Source organism: Macrotis lagotis, chromosome 4 (genome assembly GCF_037893015.1).
Source record: "Macrotis lagotis isolate mMagLag1 chromosome 4, bilby.v1.9.chrom.fasta, whole genome shotgun sequence".
Taxonomy (NCBI): domain Eukaryota; kingdom Metazoa; phylum Chordata; class Mammalia; order Peramelemorphia; family Peramelidae; genus Macrotis; species Macrotis lagotis.
The window spans coordinates 153,607,971-153,629,339 of NC_133661.1; the positions used below are offsets into that span (position 1 = coordinate 153,607,971).

The 21,369-nt window shown below is 37.2% G+C and overlaps 1 protein-coding gene across 1 annotated transcript in view; it reads left to right on the forward strand.

Annotated features, from left to right (window-relative positions):
• The first annotated feature begins 11,181 nt into the window (after positions 1-11,181).
• Positions 11,182-21,369, forward strand: part of SLC24A1 (solute carrier family 24 member 1) — a 45,706-nt gene continuing 35,518 nt past the window's right edge. Inside the window, exon 1 of the mRNA XM_074236218.1 lies at positions 11,182-13,062. Within this exon, the coding sequence (XP_074092319.1) occupies positions 11,182-13,062 (1,881 nt within the window). The remainder of the gene's footprint in view (positions 13,063-21,369) is intronic.

The window sequence follows — 21,369 nt, forward strand, 5'->3', positions numbered from 1 at the left end:
ATATATACATATATATATTTGTATATATATATCCTTCTATATCCACATCAGGCAAAGGATATTTATTTATTTCCTTACCACAAAAGAAATGCTCAAAAGACTTGAGCACATATCAACAACTACTTCAAAGAACAAATACTTAAAACATGAAACAATTAGCTTTCACCTGTTATATTCTCCTGGAGTGTAAAGACAAGTTAAAAGCTTCAGAATAGTTATTTGACTTTCATTTCTGACCTGTGCTGTCTGTGCAACATAAATTTGTCTCCTAGAATGTCAGGGCCTGGTTCATTTTTATTTTAGTTCTTCCTGCTGCAGCATTCTCCTGGCTTCTGAAGTGTGGTTGTGGAAACTACTCCGTGATCAACTGTATCCCAACCACTTTACTCACAAGCTTATTAACAAGTCTAGAAATGTATATTTCTTAGAATTTCTACCTAATGACAAAACTCAAGGAAAGAAACAAAAAAACAGAAGAGGCAGCTAAGGTCTTCAGACTTAGGCAACTACTTGTTCTCATTGCCTTGTATATTCAGTTGGAATTGTTGCTGGGGCATTGGGAGAGACAGAAATCTTCTTTCCCTTTCACTGAAAGTCCTAGGGAAATTGGTTTTATGTCCCAACTAAAGAAAGAGACAGAGAAACAGAGACAGAGAGACAGATATGGGGATGAGGAGAGGGGACAAGGAGAAAATTGTTTCTTCAGTTCTTCTTATAACCTACTGGGTGAATGACTCTCCTTGGTTCAGTTGTCAATCATCTATATCTGGGTCCCCAGTCATAGGATCAAGGAACAAATGAGGGTTCAAATGTCCTTTAATAAGAGTGTGCTGCAAAACAACTGGTAGTTGTAGTTATAATTTAGTTTGGTTCAGATTAGAGAAGAAATGACCAGGAGTCACAAATTATGAAAGTTAAGTTTAATGAATGGATAAAATCATAAGTCTCAGCAAGGTCAAAAGTCTCCATGAAATTTTAAGTCTCAATAAGTTTATTCTATAAAATAACAAATCATAATAAAATCATAAGTCTCAGTGAAGTTATCTTGATCAGTCATCTCAATAAATCAGTCATCTCAAAAAAATCACAAGTCACAATAAGGTTCTCAATAAGACAATTACAAGTCCCTGTAAGACCACAAAACACAATAAAATCATCTTACCACAATCAGTCATCAACTGCACAAGAAAACTATCTTGCCACAATAAGTCATCATCTGTGAGGGATCAGCAACATCTGGGTCACATGGTTGGAGAATCCCAGGAACAGCCCTCTAGAGTCTTTCAAGGACACAAAAAGATCCTGGGCTATGCATCCAGACCACAGGGAGACTCCAAAGAACAGTCCCTGGCCTTCCAGCTTAAATCAGCCTCCAAATAAAGAAGGTTCTGTGCCAGGTCATGTGATCTGCTTGGGTAGGAGGTGTTTTCAGCACCCCAGGAATTGAACATTTGGATTATACCTCAAGAGAATGTTTATACTTTGGGAGAATGGTCAATTTTTCCCAAACCTAATTATTCCCCAATCTGCTTGTGTACTAGGGCTCCAGCTTATCTTGTCAGTTTGAGGTTAAATAATGGACAACTTTTATTGAAGACAATATGATATTTTATATTCTCAATACAGAGAGTCAGAGCATGTGGCTCACCCAAAGGGACCAAAGCATATGTTTTGTCCTATAACCCATGTTATAAAACTATAGAAAGATATTTCTCCTATTCTCATTATTTGTAGGAGGCTAGATACAATTTTTCCTAATAATGCCATAGGAAATTTTGTTCTTTATTTTTGCCTATTTTTGGACACCCATCTCCATGCAAAATACATATTCTTACTTAGATAGGTCCACTTATTCTCTGATGGTAGCTAGAAAAGCAGCATGCTGGAAGCACCACATATTCTGTATCTATGGCGAAGTCTATTTTTATTGCATCATGACCTTGGGGATACAGAAACTGGTAGATTTTAATGAAACAAGAGAAGTCTAAGAGAACACATACAGGCTTCTAGTTAACTTCTCTCCTTCCTTGGAAGTTTTCATAGTTGAAGATTGGTATGGGTTGTATTATTTGTCTACTTCTTGTACTTGATTTTAGAACAGGTTCAATTTCTGTCTTATAGTTAGAAAGATCTCTTTACAGTACTAAGTGCAATTTATAGTCGTGAAAAAAAATGCGCTAAAGCATAATTAATTAGAGAAATACAAATTAAAGCAACTATGAGGTAACACCTCACATTTATCAGATTGGCTGAGATGATAAAGAAGGAAAATGACAATGTTGGAGGGGATATAGGGAAACTGGGACACAAATGCATTGTTAGTAGAGTTGTGAACAGATCCAGCTATTCTGGAGAGCTGAAGCTATGCCCAACGGGCCATAAAGCTAGGTAATTATTAAGTGTCTGAGACCAGATTTGAACCCAGGTACTTCTGACTCCAGGGCTGGTGCTTTATCCACTGTACCACCTAGCCGCCCCTGGGTTATTTCTTGAAAAATGAAGTCTAGGCTCTTTTCTTGGTCATGACTTTCAGGTAGCCAAATAATTTTAAAATTATCTCCCTTGGGAATTTTTTGCAAAAATGCTAGAATGGTTTGCCATTTACTTATTCAGTTCATCTTACAGATGAGAATTGAAGGCAAAGAGGTATGAGTAACTTTCCCAGGGACACTCAGCTAGGACTTATTGGAGACCAGATTTGAACTCATGAAGATGAGTGTTCCTAGTTTCTAAGCACACTTACCTGTTTGCCTGCCAGGTTTGGAGATCTGACTTTTTGACTTGACTTTCAGCATGGGATGAGGACTTTCTTGATCTTCACACAGTATACTCAAGTCAATTTAGTTTGTAATTACTTTGTATATGCCTACATATGTACATGTCTTATTGCTATATAGAATAAAAGTTCCATAAAATTGAGGAATCTTTTACTTTATCTTATGGATACTAAATAAAAGTTTACTCATTGACTCAAAAAAGTTATCTCTTGGGGAGGGGGCAGTTAAGTGGTACAGTGGATAGAACACCGACCCTGGAGTCAGGAGGACCTGAGTTCGAATCTTTTCTCAGATACCCAATAATTACCTATCTGTGTGACCTTGGGTAAGTCACTTAACCCCCACTGCCTTGCAAAAAAAATTATCTCTCTTGGATCTGTTTTCCAGTTCAGTTGTTTTTCCAATGATTATATTTCACATTTTCTTCTAGTTTTTCATTCTTTGGTTTTGTTTTATTGTTTCTTGATTTCTTGTAAAGTCATCTGTTTCCTTTAGCTCCATTCTACATTTGGAGTTCTCTTCTTTTCTTTCTTTCTTTTTTTTACTTTTAGAAAGATTATATTTATTTTGAATTTTCCAATTTTCCCCCAATCTTTCCCTCCCCCCAACCCCCACAGAAGGCAGTCTGTTAATCTTTACATTGTTTCCATGATATACATTGATCTAAGTTGAATGTGATGAGAGAGAAATAATATCTGTAATGAAGAAAAATAAAGTATAAGAGCTAGCAAAATTATATAATAAGATAACGTTTTTTAAAAATTAAAGGTAATAGTCTTTGGTCTTTGTTCAAACTCCACAGTTCTTTCTCTGGATACAGATGGTATTCTCCATTGCAGATAACCCCAAATTGTCTCTGATTGTTACACTGATGGATGGAATGAGCAGGATTTATTTTCTTCAGAAAGCTTTTTTATCTTCTTTTCCAATTGGCCAATTCTGCTGCTTTTTAAGGCATTCTTCCCCTCATCTGTCTTTTGGACTGCTTTTTCCATTTGACCTAAACTGGTTTTTAACATGCCATTTTCTTCATATTTTTTTCATATCTCCTCCCTGCTGTTGACTTGGTTTTCATGATTTTTCTTGTATTGATCTTATTTCTCTTCTCAATTTTTTTCTACCTCTCTTTCCTGCTTTTCAAAGTCTTTTTTTGAGCTCTTCCATATTCTGAGACCATTACCTAGTTTTCTTGGAGGTTTTGGACCTAGAAGTTTTGACTTTGTCATCTTCTGAGTTATATTTTGATCCTCCATGGGACCAAAGTAATTTTCTATGGTCAGAGTCTTCATTTTCTGTTGTTTGCTCATTTCCTCAGTCTTATGACTAATTTACCACACTTTTAAAGCTTTGAGGGATTTTGGGACCCCCATCAGCGATTTTAATTTCTCCAAGGTCTTATGAGAGGCTCTGACCACTCTCTCATCTGTGTTCTGGTCTGTGTCTCTGCAGGTTCCTGCAACTATCCTGAGGCAGGTGTTATCCTGGGCTCTGCACTCGCTCTGCACTCCTACTGACCCTCCAAGCCATCCTCAGGAACTCTGGGCCAAGAGGTCTGGAAACTGCTCTCTCTTCCACAGACCCAGGTTCCCTCGGGACCCAGGCACCCTGGGCTGTTCCTGGAAGGCTGGAGCTGGTTTGCTTCACCCACAGGTATTGCTGTAGTCCATATTTTGCTACAGCTTTTTCTAATACCTGGTCCAGGTGGAATAGAGCTTTTCTGCAGATCTACCAAGCCATTTTGGACTGAAATTGTTTCATTCAGTCTTTCTGTGAATTCTGCCCCTTTAAAATTTGGTTAGAGTCATAATTTTATGGCTTCTGGAAGAAGAGTTTCTAGGATTCCCTATCTTCATGCCATCTTGACTCTGCCTCCTAGCAGTGCTTTTTGTAATGACAAAGAATTGAAAAATTGAGGGGATATCCATCAACTGGGGAATGGTTCACTATGTTTTGGTATATGAATGTAATGGAGTACAATTGTTCTGTAAGAAAGAATGAGAAGTAAAATTTTAGAGCAGCATGGAAAGACTTGCATGAACTGATGATGACTGAAGTGAGCAGAATCAAGAGATTAGCAATCCAGAGATCAAGGACAATCCTGAGAGACCTGCTATGGACAATGCCATCCATATATAGAGGGGAACAAAACCTATATGAAATTGTTCACTGTCATAGAGAGGGTGGTAGAAAAATTTTACTTTTGCATGCAATTGGGGTGGCTAGGTGGCACAATGGATAGAGCACTGGCCCTGGAGTCAGGAGTACCTGAGTTCAAATCTGGCCTCAGACACTTAATAATTACCTAGCTGTGTGGCCTTGGGCAAGCTACTTAACCCCATTTGCCTTGCAAAAATCTAAAAAAAATCCTATGAACCTTTGCATGTAATTGGAAAAATAAAATGAAATTTCAATTAAGTAGAAAAAAATAAAGTACTAATTGCATCTAGCTAATTTTTAAAAGGGGATATATAAAATGTACAGCTGATCCACTTTCTATAGCTTTTGCTCCAGGGGACAATTCAATTTTCCAGTCCTCTATCCCATTCCTTATTTATGGAGCCTCTAGGTTCCTCTTTTATTATTGTCTGTTACCAGGTAAGACTATGTACAGAAAGTTCTTGTGCTCTTCTATGTACAGTTGGCATGTAGGTATTAGTTTTTAAAGTATAACTGTCTACCCTGTGATGGAACATGTCATCCATATCCAGAGAAGGAACTATGGAGTCTGAATGCAGATCAAAGTATACTATTTTCAATTTTTAAAATGTGTTTTATGTTTAATGCTTTCCCCCCCTCATTTTCCCCCTTTTGTTCTGATTCTTCTTTTACAATATGATTATGGAAACATATAATAAACATAGTTGTATATGTATAACTCATATCAGATTATTCACTATCAAGAGGAGCAGAGAGGAAGAAAAATGTAAAGCTCAAAACCTTACAGAAAAATGAATGTTGAAATTTTTCTTTGCATATAGTTGGAAATTAAATATTAGATATAAAATAAAATTTAAATTTTATTAGAATGTGTACCAAAATCAAACAAGTATAAGCAATCTCAATAAAAACCAAAAGAATCATTTCCTTTCATCAAAGAGCAATATAAATATTAAAAAACCAAATAATATTACTTTTTAACTGATTTCTTTGTCTACATGACCTTTTAATGAACTGCTATATATTTTCTATGCAATTTAAAAAGTTATTTAAAAATTTCAAGAATTATTTAAGAAGAGCTATTTGGTACCATTCAGATCCAGAGAAAGGATTATGGAGTCAGAATGCAATCCAAAGCATATTATTTCCACTTTTAAAATTTGTTTTTGTTTTTTATTTCTCATGGACTTTCCCCTATTGGTTCTGATTCTTCTTTTATAACATGACAAATATGGAAATATGTTTAACATGATTGTACATATGTAACCTATATCAGATTTCTTGCTTCCATAGGAAGAGACAGGGGAGGGAATGGGGGGAAATATTTGGAATTCAAAATCTTACAAAACATGAATATTGAAAACTATTCTTATATGTAATTAGAAAAAATAAAATGCAAAAAATGAATAACAAAAAGTATAGCTGTCTATAATATGTCTATAATTTTGAATATCCTCTAATAAAACCTATTCTGATATTTCCTTGAGGAGTAACCTTGGGTCATTGAAGGCTATACCAAGCACAAGTTCTGACAGATTCTCTGGGATGTAATTATTTTTTAATTGCAGAATCAACAACAGATTAAATGCTTCTTCATTTTTTTAGTTTTTTTGCAAGGCAATGGGGTTAAGTGACTTGCCCAAGGTCACACAGCTAGGTAATTATTAAGTGTCTGAGGTCAAATTTGAACTCAGGTCCTCCTGACTCCAGGGCCAATGCTCTAGCCACTGCACCACCTAGCTACCCTTCAGATTAAATGCTTCTTGCCTGGTTAAATTCATCTATAGGTTGAGAGCTAGAAGGGACCTTAGAGGCCATTTATTCTAATCCTAACATTAGGATAGGAAATTAAGTCTGAGAAGGGTGAAGTGATTTACTTAGGGTTATCTAGGTTGCAGAACTGGAACTGTAATATAGTTCCTCTGATTCCAAATCATTATTCTTTTCCATGGTACCTCATTTGGGATAAAGGCAGATGGTTTTTGTGTATATGTGTGTTCTGTTGTCAGAGAATCAGTTACCATAATTATAATTAAAAATTGAAGAAATTTGACATATTGAAACAAGTAATTTTGTTTCTCTTAATTAAAAAAGTAATTTATTTGTTTTATCTTATCAAAGTGTTATAAAGAACAATACTTATCTTCATTAATTTTGGGTAGTATTTCTACAGTGGTAGACAGAAAAATGACCCCCAGATTCTGTCTTCAGATAGTTTGTGGCCTGAATTTTAGAGCAACTGCAATAGCTTAAGGCAAAGGTCAGTTCAGGTTGAGAGCTCAGTATTCATCTCTAGTTAAACCTTTGTGGCCTCAATTCTTTCGAGATGAATGTGCATCTGAAAGACCATGGATTGACCACCAGGGGCAGGAGAGAGAAAAGACACCATATTTTAGTTTTATCCCTGTGTCTCTAAACCAGCATCCTGAAATAACTCAGAAAAACAAATAAACAAACAAAAAACAAAGACCTCTGAAAACAAAGGTGGGAAATATGTAATCTTGGTATATATGGCATTCCTTTGGGGGTGTGGGGAATAGAGGTGGGAGTTGTCATTTGCCTAGGTGCAGGATTGCTTGCAAAGAGAGAAAAAGATAAATTTATTGATCTCTGCCATTCCTCTCTATATTCCATGTCTATGATGTGAACAAACTTTATCAACCTGAAAGGAGGGAAACTTTTCAGAAATTCAGTAGAGGGAGCTAAGTACCTTCTTAAGCTTAAGTTTCTTGCTGATGCTGTTCTTGCTGTGTGTGTGTGTGTGTGTGTGTGTGTGTGTGTGTGTGTGTGTGTGTGTCTGTGTGTGTGTCTATGTGTCTGTGTCTGTGTGTCTCTGTGTGTGTCTCTGTGTGTGTGTTTGTGTGTGTGTGTGTGTGTGTGTGTGTGACATTTTTAGCTGAAAATAACATTCAGTGCACTGCCACTTCACTTTCTGGGAGCAATCAATAAATATAAATAAAAGTAACTGGTTAATGAATAGAACTTCCTCAAATTGCAAGGAGATACAGGGTCCCTGAATATCCCACCCAAACCAGGAGAGAGCTCAGTTACCTTAGTGTCCTGAGAATTTGCCTAGGTGGATCTGGAGACATCAGATTTCTTCCTGGACTCAAAGTCAATATTTTCCGCATCTTTCCATTCTACATTCTGATAAAATCTCTTCCCCTTTTTCTTAGAGCCCTTACTCAGGCCAGGCTTCCTTCCCTTTCCTCTGACAATAGTGGTGGATATGATAATACAGAGTAATTTCCAATTCCCATCATTTGGAAATATACTAGAAAGAGCTCCATCTCCTCCCCCACTAGTTCCCAGGGTCAAACCCCAAGCTCATTCAGAGGCATCCACACCTGAAACTGTTCAATACCTTGTAAGCTTCTTAAGGGCAGCAGGTATTAAATGGGATTGCATATTCTTCCACTGATATGCCCTTCACACTCGACCCTGCCTCGTGTTAATGCTCAGCTGGAAGAAGAAGGGAATGAGAATGGGAGAATTCACTACCAGTCTTCTCCAGCCTCGTTTCTACTCTATGAAGGTGGGAGTCCAGAGAGTTTCCATAACTGAGAAGTTTCCACCAATGGTCCATATTTTCAACTTGGATATCATGGTTTGAAGGTAAATTTGGCAATTTGATAGTATTGGCTCATCTCAAGTTTTGCATAATACAGGTTAAGCCTAAAGTAGAAAGGGAACTGCTATAGCAACCTTTATAATTTTCTTAATGAGATTCAAATCTGGGCTTGCTATAAAGTATAGGTGTAACATTAACAAAAAGACCTGTTAGGTTGCAAGTATCTTTCAAAGGATGATTATATGCAAGAGAATTGAGTAAATTAAAATCATACATTGTCTTGTCTTCTATTGGTTTCTTTTAGCTTTAAAAATTACTTTCATTTCTTTAGAAATAGAAAGAGTGTTGGACTAAAGGTAAGGGAACCTAGGTTCTTGGTTCTGATACTAGCTAGTTGTTTGACCTTGTATGAGTCACTTACTGCTGACATCCACAAAATGAGGGGGTTTGACGTTATGATCCCTAAGGTCATTTCCAACTTTAAATCCTATGATCTTATTGTCCATTTGTCATACTTTTACTTTTATTTTCAGTATTATTATTATTATTATTATTGTTATTAAATGGCCTGACTAGACATGTCTTCTGACATGGTAGGCATAATGGCCAGGTGCTATGGGGAAGCAGACATGTAATCAAGATGATATTTGGTTTCTCATGGCTCAAGTAATATAGCCTCAGTTTTGAATGTTTTATTTAGGTCAGGAAGTGCCCAAAACTTCTTCTTTAACTGAAGTCACCTTTATCAAAGGGCAAGAGAATAGGATTGAAATGGACAAATGGATTGGAGAGGTAATGTGGTGAAGAACTGAGTGTTGGATTTGGAATTGGAAGGCTGGGCTTGAATTTCCATTCCTATTATATACAACCTGAATAGGCAAATCATCTCTCCTGGCCTCAATTTCCATCTCTATAAAATAAGGAAGTTGGATTAGATGAATCCCAGAATCTCAAAATATGAGTGTGGTGAGGGACCTCACTGATCTTCTATTCCAACCTAAATCTTAAAGGAATTCCTATTATAATAAAACTGACAAACCTGAATATCTCCAAGGAAGGGGAACTCATTACTTTTTGAGGCAACCATTCCATTTTTGGACAACCTTAAATGAGCTTTAAGCTCCCTGCCAAATCTATGATCTTAATTGCAAAATCATACTATACTTATCTGGTTAAAATTTTATAATTTTCTAATGGCATAATTAGAGATTTAATATGAATTCTCTTTTTGAAAAATGTTCACAATAGTGTATTTTTCAGTCATTTGGTTGTATCTGACTCTTTGTGATGCCAATGTTTATTTTTTTGGTCAAGATATTGGAGTGATTTGTCATTCTTTCTCCAGTTCATTTTACAGATAAGGAAACCAAGGCAAGCAGGGTTGTGTAACTTGTTCAGAGTCACATAGCTAGTATGTATCGGAGGTCAGATTTAAACTCTAGAAAAATGAGTCTTTTGGTCTCCAGACCTGGAACTCAAGAAGAGCAACTGTTTCCTATTCAAACTCATTGTTGGTTAAATATCTTAGAAAGGTGCTATGAGTTTTAGGTTTAGAGTTAAAGGTCCTGGGTTCAGATTTTGGATCTGCTATTAGTTACCTGTGTGCCTGTTGGTCATTCAAAAGTCTCTGTACCTAAATTTGTTCATCTATAAAATAAGCAAACTGGCCTAGCTGACTTCTAAAGTTTATTCCAGCTACAAATCTACCAAATTCTAAGTTTCAAAGTCAAACCTCTTCATTACTATTGCACTTCAACTTGAAGAACCCCTCAAGCAATTGCTTAGAAAATGTTTATTACCTCTCAATTGTTTCTTTACAGTGATTATTTCTAGAATGGCAAATAGAAACATTCAACTTTCTTAGTCCTGACCTTCCTTTTTTGTTTTCTATCTCAGAATTCCCCTTTTCTACTTCATTCCCACTATTAGTAAATCCCTTCACTATATCTAAGGGGAATATCATCAATGGAATATTGTCAGAGTTGCTGAGCAGACCAGTGCCTTATCCTTCAAGCCTGGTAGAGAAAATGATTGATTAGTGGAGATGGGGAGCAAATAAAAAAAGGCAGAATAGGGATGGAAGGGCACTGAATTTGAGAATAAGGAGGCCAGGGTTTGAGTCTAGGTTCTGTCATTCAGTAGTTATGTGACCTTGGAAAAGTCACTAAATTCTCTGGGGATTACCTTCTCTGGGGATGGCCTTTTCACCTATAAATGAGGGGTTGGACAAATGATATCTGAGGTTCCTTCTGGTTCTAATAATCTTTTGATTGCCCTTCTCAGAACAGTCTGACTCTCTCTCAGAGGTCAACTGGTGGTATCCGTATTATTGGAAGTTATTTTATTGCTGCTCTTCCCATAGTCTTCCCACAGAAAAGATGAACAAGGCAGGTTACTTCTTCCTTTCACTGTCCCATTGCATAAAACTCTTCCTCATTTCAGGGGACTTGTCCTTAAAGACTGTGACATAAATCTTAAGAGTCTCTGAGGCTGGGATTCTCACTTGCATATAATTAGGGTTCCATATACTTTCTTAGAGAAAAATATCTTATTTTTCAGGTTTGCAAACACTTCCTGAGTTTCATGACTTTTGCTAATGACCTCCCAGAATCCTGGAGTCAACTCTGTTTTCCAGTGACTGGACTGAGAATCCTTCTCTAAGAACTATTGGTCACAATGGGGAAGCTGATTCAATTTTGGGGACAAAAGAAACGGTTAGGCCGACATAAGAGGCTTCAGTGGAATAGAGTCTTCTTCCTTTTGGGCATGATAATCATTGGCTCTACTTACCAGTTTTTGAGGAGCCACTCGGCCCTGCCTACTTTATGGACAGCTATGTATTCCCAGCACCCTGTGAAGATGTCCAGTAGGGACCTTCCTAGCAGTGAAACAGTAACATCAATCGGTGACCATCAGAAATTCAGTCTAGAAATGAGAGCAAAGATGCTGGATTCCCAAGTTACAGAAGGCAGAGAAAAGTCAACACCCTCGGCAACTGTGACAAAGAAAAACCTAAATACACCCAGGAGACTAGTGAATAACTCTACCCCAGTGACTCCAGCAACACCTAGGAGAAAGAAGAAAAATTATACCTTAACAACAGGCAAGCAAATGGTGAAGAACTACACTCCAGCCACATTCAGCAGAAATGTCCCGAATTCTACCTCATCTACACCTAAAGGAATGGAGAACTACATGATTATCCCCAAGACAAAAGTGAAGAATAATGACACAATGACAACTAGGAAAACAGTGGAAAAGAAGCTTCTGGCTACCTCCAAAAGGACAGTGGAAAATACCCCAAGGACCCCCAAAGGAATAGTTGAGAACACCTCAACTATTCTAAAAAGAATAATAGAGAACACTGTCTCACCTCCTCCAACAAAAGTAGTAGAAACAACTTCAACTACTCCTAAAAGAATAAAGGAGGATACACCAGCTACCCCCAAAAGAGTGGTGGAGAAGAACACTCCAACTACCTCCAAAAAACTACTGGAGACCACCCCAACTTCCCCTATGAGAGCAGTGGAGAAGAACATCCAAACTCCCTCCAAGAAATTAGAGGAAAAGAAGTCAAATACCACTAAGAGAAGAGAAATGGAAAATGCCCCGACTGTTCACCAAACAATGATGAAGACAAGCACTATGACACCTAGCACAACAGAGGAAAAGAATACTTCTGGATTGGGTATTCTGACTATGCCAACCAGAGCTAGGGGACTGACATCAAGAACTTCCTCAACCAGGATAATGATGAAGAGAACCTTTACAACCACTCTCAGGGAAGGAGTATATAATACAACTTCATCTGCTATGAGCATTGTTGTCCCCACCACCCAGATCCAGTCTTGTGTATTTGCAAAACCTGTCCCAACAGTTCCTGCCAGCCTCTCCCCTTCAATGAACACAACCCCTTTTCTTAATGAAGCTACTCATAGCTCCCCTACAGTTCCTGACCTGTTACACCTTCATCCCAAGGCAGAATACCCTCCAGATCTGTTCAGTGTGGAGGAGCGGAGGCAGGGTTGGGTAGTCCTACATGTCTTTGGAATGATGTATGTATTTGTGGCCTTGGCTATTGTGTGTGATGAATACTTTGTTCCAGCCTTGGGAGTCATTACTGATAAGCTACAGATCTCCGAGGATGTGGCTGGAGCCACCTTCATGGCAGCTGGGGGCTCTGCTCCTGAACTTTTCACCTCACTCATTGGTGTTTTCATCTCCCATAGCAATGTGGGCATTGGCACGATTGTGGGCTCTGCTGTGTTCAATATCCTCTTTGTCATTGGCACTTGTGCCCTATTCTCCAGAGAAATCCTCAACCTCACCTGGTGGCCCCTGTTCCGAGATGTCTCCTTCTATATCTTTGACTTGATGCTGCTTATCCTCTTCTTTTTGGATAGCCTGATCACCTGGTGGGAGAGCTTAATGCTCCTCATGGCCTATGCTTTCTATGTCTTTACCATGAAGCAGAACCAACAACTTGAGGTCTGGGTCAAAGAACAGCTCAACAGGAGGACTGTGGCCAAGATTATGATTGAGGCAGGCCTCAGAAAGGTAAGAGCAGAATCCACAAAAGGTAGGGTGAGAGAGAACATTGTAAAAAGGTTGATTCCTCCTTTTTGATGGCAGAAGAGGAGAATTTGGAAACTGAAAGGGGAGGGATTCTCCAGGTTTGTGAAGAAATCTCACCAACTGTGGGAATCAGGATAGAAAAAAAAGGTTTGGTTAAACACTGCATCTGAAACAAACTCCAATTTGTAAGTATCCCAGTAAGAAAGTGGGAGAGGGAGTGTGAAGTTGAGGGAATGGGGTTTCCTAGGGAAGAAATTTTTTTTTATCTGAGCCTCAGAATACACAGGGAGTGATATGAAGTACTTGAATAGGAAAACATATGGGGATTTTATTATGATACTCAATATCTTGCTTGATGAGTATGCTGATTTGCATTAGTCAAATTCCAAACAACATAGACTTATCTGTTAGCTTTTCTTAGATACCAAGGGAGTTAGATGGGGGAATAAAGAATTTAGCCATTTGAGCCTATTGATCAGTCTATGATATGATCCAGTAGGAAGTCTTCCAATTTTAGCAACTCTCCTTAGGTATCTCGTTTCTGACATGCTATATCATGATGAATCTTTCCAACACTAGGTTAGTGTGAGGTGAGGGGAAGTAGTTATTAAAATGGGAGATTGGGACTTTATTAAGCTGACCATAAAATAAGTAAAGAGTGAAGTCCAATAACCAAATAGGCATCATTTTATGGAAAAGAGCAAGAGCATTCTGAACAACTTCTTAGTTTACAAATTGTCATTAGACTATTGTTTGAAGAAAGAGAAGAAGGAAGAGGGCAAGTCATCTTCTTCACAATTAAGAGTGAGGAGGAATGGCAGGGAGAGAAGTCTCCTGTTGAATATGATTCAAATCCTGCCTGTCACTTACAAGCTCCCTAGCTTTGAACAAGTCACTTAATCTACAGGGACCTCAGTTTCCTCACCTATAAAATGAAGGAGAATAAGCTAGATGACTTCTAAGTTACCTTCCAGTTATAAATTTGTGATTGAGTACCTAATATGATCTAAGATATTAATTCTTGTCCTTCCCTTTGAGATTTTATGATCTACATAGACTAAAACAAAAGATAACACATAGAAGTTTGGAGTATTAGTATCTATCTTTCTCTGGAAGGGGTCCCCAGGGATCATTACTTCATGTTATTTGCTCTCATTCCTTTTTTTAAATTTTTTTATTAGATATTATTTGAGTTTTACAACCCCCCCCATCTTACTTTCCTCCCCCGCCATGGAAAGCAATCTGTCAGTCTTTACTTTGTTTCCATGTTGTACATTGATCCAAATTGAGTGATGAGAGAGAAATCATATCCTTAAGGAAGAGACAAGAAGTCTAAGAGGTAACAAGATCAGAAAATAAGATATCTGTATTTTTTCCTAAATTATAGGGAATAGTCCTTGAATTTTGTTCAAACTCCACAGCTCTTTATCTGGATACACATGGCATTCTCCTTTGCAGACAGCCCAAAATTGTTTCCAATTGTTGCACTGATGGAATGAGCAAGTACTTCAAGGTTGAACATCACCCCTATGTTGCTGTTAGGGTGTGCAGTGTTTTTCTGGTTCTGCTCATCTCACTCAGCATCAATTCATGCAAATCCCTCCAGGCTTCCCTGAAATCCCGTCCCTACTGGTTTCTAATAGAACAATAGTGTTCCATGACATACATATACCACAGTTTGCTAAGCCATTCCCCAATTGAAGGACATTTACTGGATTTCAAATTCTTTACCACCACAAACAGGGCTGCTATAAATATTTTTGTACAAGTGATGTTTTTCCCCTTTTTCATCATCTCTTCGGGGTATAGACCCAGTAGTGGTATTGCTGGATCAAAGGGCATGCACATTTTTTTTGCCCTTTGGGTGTGGTCCCAAATAGCTCTCCAGAAAGGTTGGATGAGTTCACAGCTCCACCAACAGTGTAATAGTGTCCCAGATTTCCCACAACCCTTCCAACAATGATCATTATCCTTTCTGGTCATATTGGCCAATCTGAGAGGTGTGAGGTAGTACCTCAGAGAAGCTTTAATTTGCATTTCTCTAATAATTAATGATTTGGAGCAGTTTTTCATATGGCTATGGATTGCTTTGATCTCCTCATCTGTAAATTGCCTTTGCATATCCTTTGACCATTTGTCAATTGGGGAATGGCTTTTTGTTTTAAAAACATGACTCAGTTCTCTGTATATTTTAGAAATGAGTCCTTTGTCAGAATCATTAGTTGTAAAGATTGTTTCCCAATTTACTACATTTCTTTTGATCTTGGTTACAGTGGTTTTAAATGTGCAAAAGCTTTTTAATTTAATGTAATCAAAATCATCTAGTTGGCTTTTGGTGATGTTCTCCATCTCTTCCTTAGTCATAAACTGCTCCCCTTTCCATAGATCTGACAGGTAAACTAGTCCTTGATCTTCTAATTTGCTTATAGTATCGTTTTTTTTATGTCTAAATCCTGTAACCATTTGGATCTTATCTTGTTAAAGGGTGTTAGGTGTTGGTCTAATCTAAGTTTCTTCCATACTAACTTCCAATTATCCCAGCAGTTTTTATCAAAGAAGGAGTTTTTATCCCAATAGCTGGACTCTTTGGGTTTATCAAACAGCAGATTACTATAATCGTCTCCTGCTTTTGCACCTAGTCTATTCCACTGGTCCACCACTCTATTTCTTAGCCAGTACCGAACAGTTTTGATGACTGATGCTTTATAATATAATTTTAGATCAGGTAGGGCTAAGCCACCTTCTTTTATTTGTTCTCATTTCAACCTTAAAGAGACAGAAGAAGCTGTGGATTGAGTGGGGGAAAATTGTGATTTCTTTATATCAAGAAATTTATTGGGAAAATAAATTTAAAACTGTAGAAATGGACTCAGAGGATTATAAGCAAAAACTTATTTGTATTCTGTTTCTGGAAGATGTGAGCCAAGATGAAGAAAGGCTCACAGCCCACTCATCTCAGGTTTCTAGAGATGGATCTGATACTTTCTCTGAAGTAGCTTTGGTGCTGCACCCAACACAGTCTTGGCAAAATCATGCAGGAGATACTGCCTCTATCATTTCTATAGTGTGGAAGGACACTGGTCTGAAAGAACTGAGTTCTAGTCTCACATTTGCTATCTCTGGGTCAAAGTTTCATCATCTGTAAAATAAGGGGCCTTTCCAAAGCCATTTCCAGATCTAACATTGTATTCTAAATAAGTAATAGAATCAAAATTTCACTAAAGAAGTATCAAGTACTAAAGAAACAAATTGTTTTAAACTACGCAAGTTGCTGTGCAACAGGCTAATGTGCTTATTATCAATGTCTTCTTTGTTTACTAAGGGTTACCAAGATGGAGCTCTGTAAGAATCAAAGGATGCTAGAGCTAGCAGGGGGTCTAGGGACTACCTAGGCTCAAAACTTCTTACAGAATAAGGAAATTTAGTCCAGGGAAGTTAAGTGTGCCTCAAGTTCGCCCCCAGAGAATTGGTAGAAGAGCTGGGACTAGAGGAAGTCTCTTGATTCCCATTACAGTGGTCTTTCTATGATAGCAAATAATTGCTGTCAGTGTGTTGTTAGCAGTTAAGCATTACATTCTGTATTTTATGGAAATGAAACTTCCTTTTTTCTTTTTTCTAATTCTTTAATTAGGAATATTCATTAATTCAGACTAGGGTTAACTCTTAGATCACTCCAACATAGAATCAGCTGTCAGATTTTCAAAACCTTTTTATTTCTAAATAGGTGGATTTTGTCTGTTTAGCTACCATAGATTTTCCCCTCCATTTTCACCAAAAAGTAGAGGAATTATCTGTTTTAGACATCCTTGAAACCTGAATTTTAGTGACCAAGACCTCCTCTGATTTGACTAGTGTAACTATTCACCCAGACTTTTTCAGCTAGTCCAAGGGTGGATTATTTTCTTCTGAATTCATAAAAAGGTTTTGAGGACTTCCTATTTTATCTTAGGTAAACCATGTTTGTAGTGTACAGTCATGGTTTAAAAGAATCTAATGCAAAACTCTAACTCTCACTCCAATAAATTATTTAACTTCCACCATTAAAAATGAACAAATTATTTTTCCAGAATATCCTTTTATCATGGAAGGGTACAAATTTTATTATTGGACTATACTCTTTACTTGGTGCCTTGGTAGATATCTAATGGAACAGCTTCTCTTTCCTCTATCATAAGATGATGGAGAGGAGGACTAAAGGAGAAGGTGACTGACTTTTCTCACTTATTTTAATTAACATTGACTTTAAAAATGAGTAACTAGGAAGAGATTTGAGAGATGGTAGGGAAGGAGGAGAAGACAGCAAGGTCAGGAATAGAGAAACACAGGGAGGAAGATTAGTCTAGGAGTGAAGTTTACAATGGAGAATCCTTGAGAATTTGAAGCATTAGAAAGTCAATTCTAGGTGGCTCTGGAGTTAGGAGGACCTGAGTTCAAATCCAGTCTCCAACACTTGACTAGCTGTGTGATCCTGGGCAAGTCATTTAATCCTAAAAGTTAATGCTAGACTAGGTTCCTTAGAAAGGGCTTTTCTTGAAAGAAAATAAGGATTAGGGGACAAGAGGAAGAATCATGTAATCACCCTGCTTCAATACAAAGAGTATAATGTTAGAAAGGATTTTAGACTTCATATAGTTCCCCTCACTTTTTACAATTGAGAAACCTGATGTCCCATGAATATTTGCACAAAGTTATAGTAGGAAGTGCCAGAGAAAAACCATTGAGCTCCATTGCCTTTTCATCTACCTTTGGGATAGGAGAGAAAGAAACTGGACTCAAGAATACATTGATAGGAAACAGGAGTTAGGGAATGATAAACAAGTGATTCTCATCATTTATAGCCTCCCATCCCATCCCCCACAATGGAAAACAAATGGCTTCTTAAGCATGATTGATAGTTCCACTGAAACAAAAAGGTATGGGAGAGAGGAGTCAGTGTCTTAGTATTTCATTTTTGAGCAAAGAAGTGTCAGTCAATCTCTATTGGGTATAAATGATATACTCTTGGATTTCCTTACTTAGTTTTTGCCAATATTTGGTCAGAGGATAGAAAAGGGTTGCTGAGGTGGCCATGGTAGAGAAAGAAGAGGATGACTGGATGGTCAAGTGTTTCTGTATAAAACTATCCTCTTGTGGATATGTTCCTTTCTAAATGCGTAAGTCAGACCCATCAAAATGTTGATGATGAACTATCCACTGAGATCTCAGTATGCTTCAGATGGGGGTTTTAGGGCTATAATTCTGAGTTATTTTATGTAATGTTTAATTGATGGAACACTGGGCCAAGAGAGACCTCCATGAGATTTGAGTTCTAGCCTCAGTTTTGCTGCCAACAAGTTGAGTAGTTTTATTCAATCACTCAACAAAAACCAATTAAGTACTTACTTTTTGCAGGGTACTCTGTTTTGAACTGGAGGAGATTCTAAGATAATGCTTCAGTTTTTTTTTTTAAATTGAAAATTAATCCAACTCTGGGGGTTAGAAAGACAAGGATGAAAACAAGAGCATGTATAACAAAAGACCAGGTCAGATTTGTGTTGAATTTTTAAAGTTGACTTTAAAAAACTTATTTATTTGAGGTAATGGGGTTAAATGACTTGTCCAAGGTCACACAGCTAAGCAATTATTAAGTGTCTGAGATCACATTTGAACTCAGGTCCTCCTGATTTCAGGGTTGGTGCTCTATCTACTGTGCTACCTAGCTTCCCCAAGACCTTTTTTTAAAGAGCTAATAGTCTCAATTTGAGACAGAATCAAGAGGCCATAGAGGAATAAAGATTCAGGTTGAAGAATTCAATACCAGTCTGGCTCAATCTATCTTTCCAAAGTCTTTTGTAACAGCTTTATAACTGCACATTTATTCCCATCAAGCACAGTGAATCTATTATTGTTACTAGACCTTTGTTCCCAAAGAAGACAATGACATCAGGGAGGTGATACAATGACAAGCATTTGAATTAGATTTAAGTGAGGAGGTGATGTGAAAAGTCACCAGCCTCACTCTTTCCTCTGGAGCCATCTGTGTCCAGTGTACAGATATGTATTAGGATGACTAAAAATGGCTCTCAAACCTATTCAGGGGTATTTTTGAGATACAATCAGGCCTGACTGTTAGGAGCTTACCATATGATTGAGGGTCAATAGTTTTACACATGAAATAATAATGCAGCATCTACCACATGGCAGTATAAGATAAATGCCAATCTGCTAATATTTGTCCGGCATCACATGGCTAGTAAATGTCTGAGGCCAGAGTTGAACTTAGGAAGATGAGTCTTCCTGACTCCAGGCCCAGCACCCTATCCACTGTGCCCACTACCTGTCCCAGGGCAGATGGGAGAAGAAGGGAAGGGAAGGTGAAAGGAAAGGAGGGAGAGTCTACTTTACTATACTATACTATACTATACTATACTATACTATACTATACTATACTATACTATACTATACTATACTATACTATACTCCTTCCAAACTGAACTACTTTTATTGTGAGAATTAAATTTTGGATGATAAAAATCTAGATGAAAGTTCAAAATGCTCAGAACAAGTATTTTGAATTATTATTAATGGGAACAAAAAGTACAATAAAAGAACAATTCACTTAGTAGAAACTACTTTTGAAACTATGTAAACTCTAAGAAGACAGCATTGAAGAGTCAGAAAAGCAGAGTGAATAACAAAGTGACTATCTTAGGCAAAATATTGCTTATTATGTCCATCTGAAGTCAGGAATCATGTGTTCAAAAGTTTTATAGAATGGTCCTACATAATTGTCCATATTTGGGCAGACTCTACTAGATTGGAGATACTTCACCTCCCATCCTCACCTCTGACCCTGAATGAGCTAATAAATTCACTGGTATGCCATGGACTGAAGAAAGCTAGGAAACAATGCTCCGGAAACTCAACTTCAGCTGTTACCCAATTTCCTCAGTTTAGTTACTTTTATGCTGTTTCAACAGAATCTTATTTTAAGACTCCATCAGAAGACAAGGGGGACAAGTCAAGAAACCCCAGGCTAAATATATAGAGTGAACGAGAAACCATTCCATTCAATGTCATGCAGGTGGAAGAGGGAGTATAATGATGATTATAGATAGATTAAAGATATATGATGATTAATTGAGGCACAAACTGGGGCCAACAAGAGAGATCCTTTGACATGCCAATACTGTAGTTAATAGAAGTTGCATTATTTATTTATCAAAAAAATTTCCAAATACTTATTACAATAATGAAAGATATGAAAACATTTTTAAAAGTTCAAACATTCTACAAATATCAGATATTATTGTTAATATTATTATTATCATCATCATTATTTTTTAGGTTTTTTGCAAGGCAATGGGGTTAAGTGGCTTGCCCAAGGCAGGGTACTCTGTTGGATTTGAACTCAGGTACTCCTGACTTCAGGGTTGGTGCTCTATCTACTGCACCACCTAGCTGCCCATCATCATTATTATTAATTCCATCTAATAGGTATCACATAATAATACATGTTACATGAAAAATACAATGAACCTATTAGATGGTATTTTTGATATATGATAATCCCTGATTTCCACAAACTAACAATATGATTAGAAAGCAAAAGTTACCTACATGAAAAATGAAATAACAATATCAGCAGTTATCACAAAGTAGTATAGGATGAATACCAATTGAAGGACACAGTACTTCAGGAAGGTGGGAGTTCTTCCAACTATGTTTCTCACAAGAAAGCTTTGAGTTGGAGATAGGTGCTAGGATTTGGGTAGGTATGACTATGGTATGGTATGACAAAAGACTCAGAGATGAGAAAAAACCATGGTATTCTGAAGATAATGCACTAGAACTGTACAGGTCTAAAGAGCAATATTGGGAAATGAGTAGGATGGTGAGGGGATAAAAGAAAAAAAAGAAACTTTTTTTTTAATTATAAAGATTTTATTTTGAGTTTTAGTTTTTCCCCTAATCTTATTTCCCTCCCCCCCCCAAGAAAGCAATTTGCCACTCTTTACATTGTTTCCATGGTATATATTAATCCAAATTGAATGCAATAAGAAAGAAATCATATCCTTAAGGAAGAAACATAAAGTATAAGAGGTAGCAAGATCAGACAATAAGATTTCAGTTAAAAAAGAAACTTAATCAAAGTTTATTAAATATTTAAAAGGAGTAACAAGTTGTACACTATAGATTTGCAGTTTCATTTGCAATCATCTTTTTATTACATTATTGAAATGCTTTTTATGTTTCAAAAATTGAAAATAAAATAAACAATTTTTTAAAAAAGAAAATAAGTCAATTGGC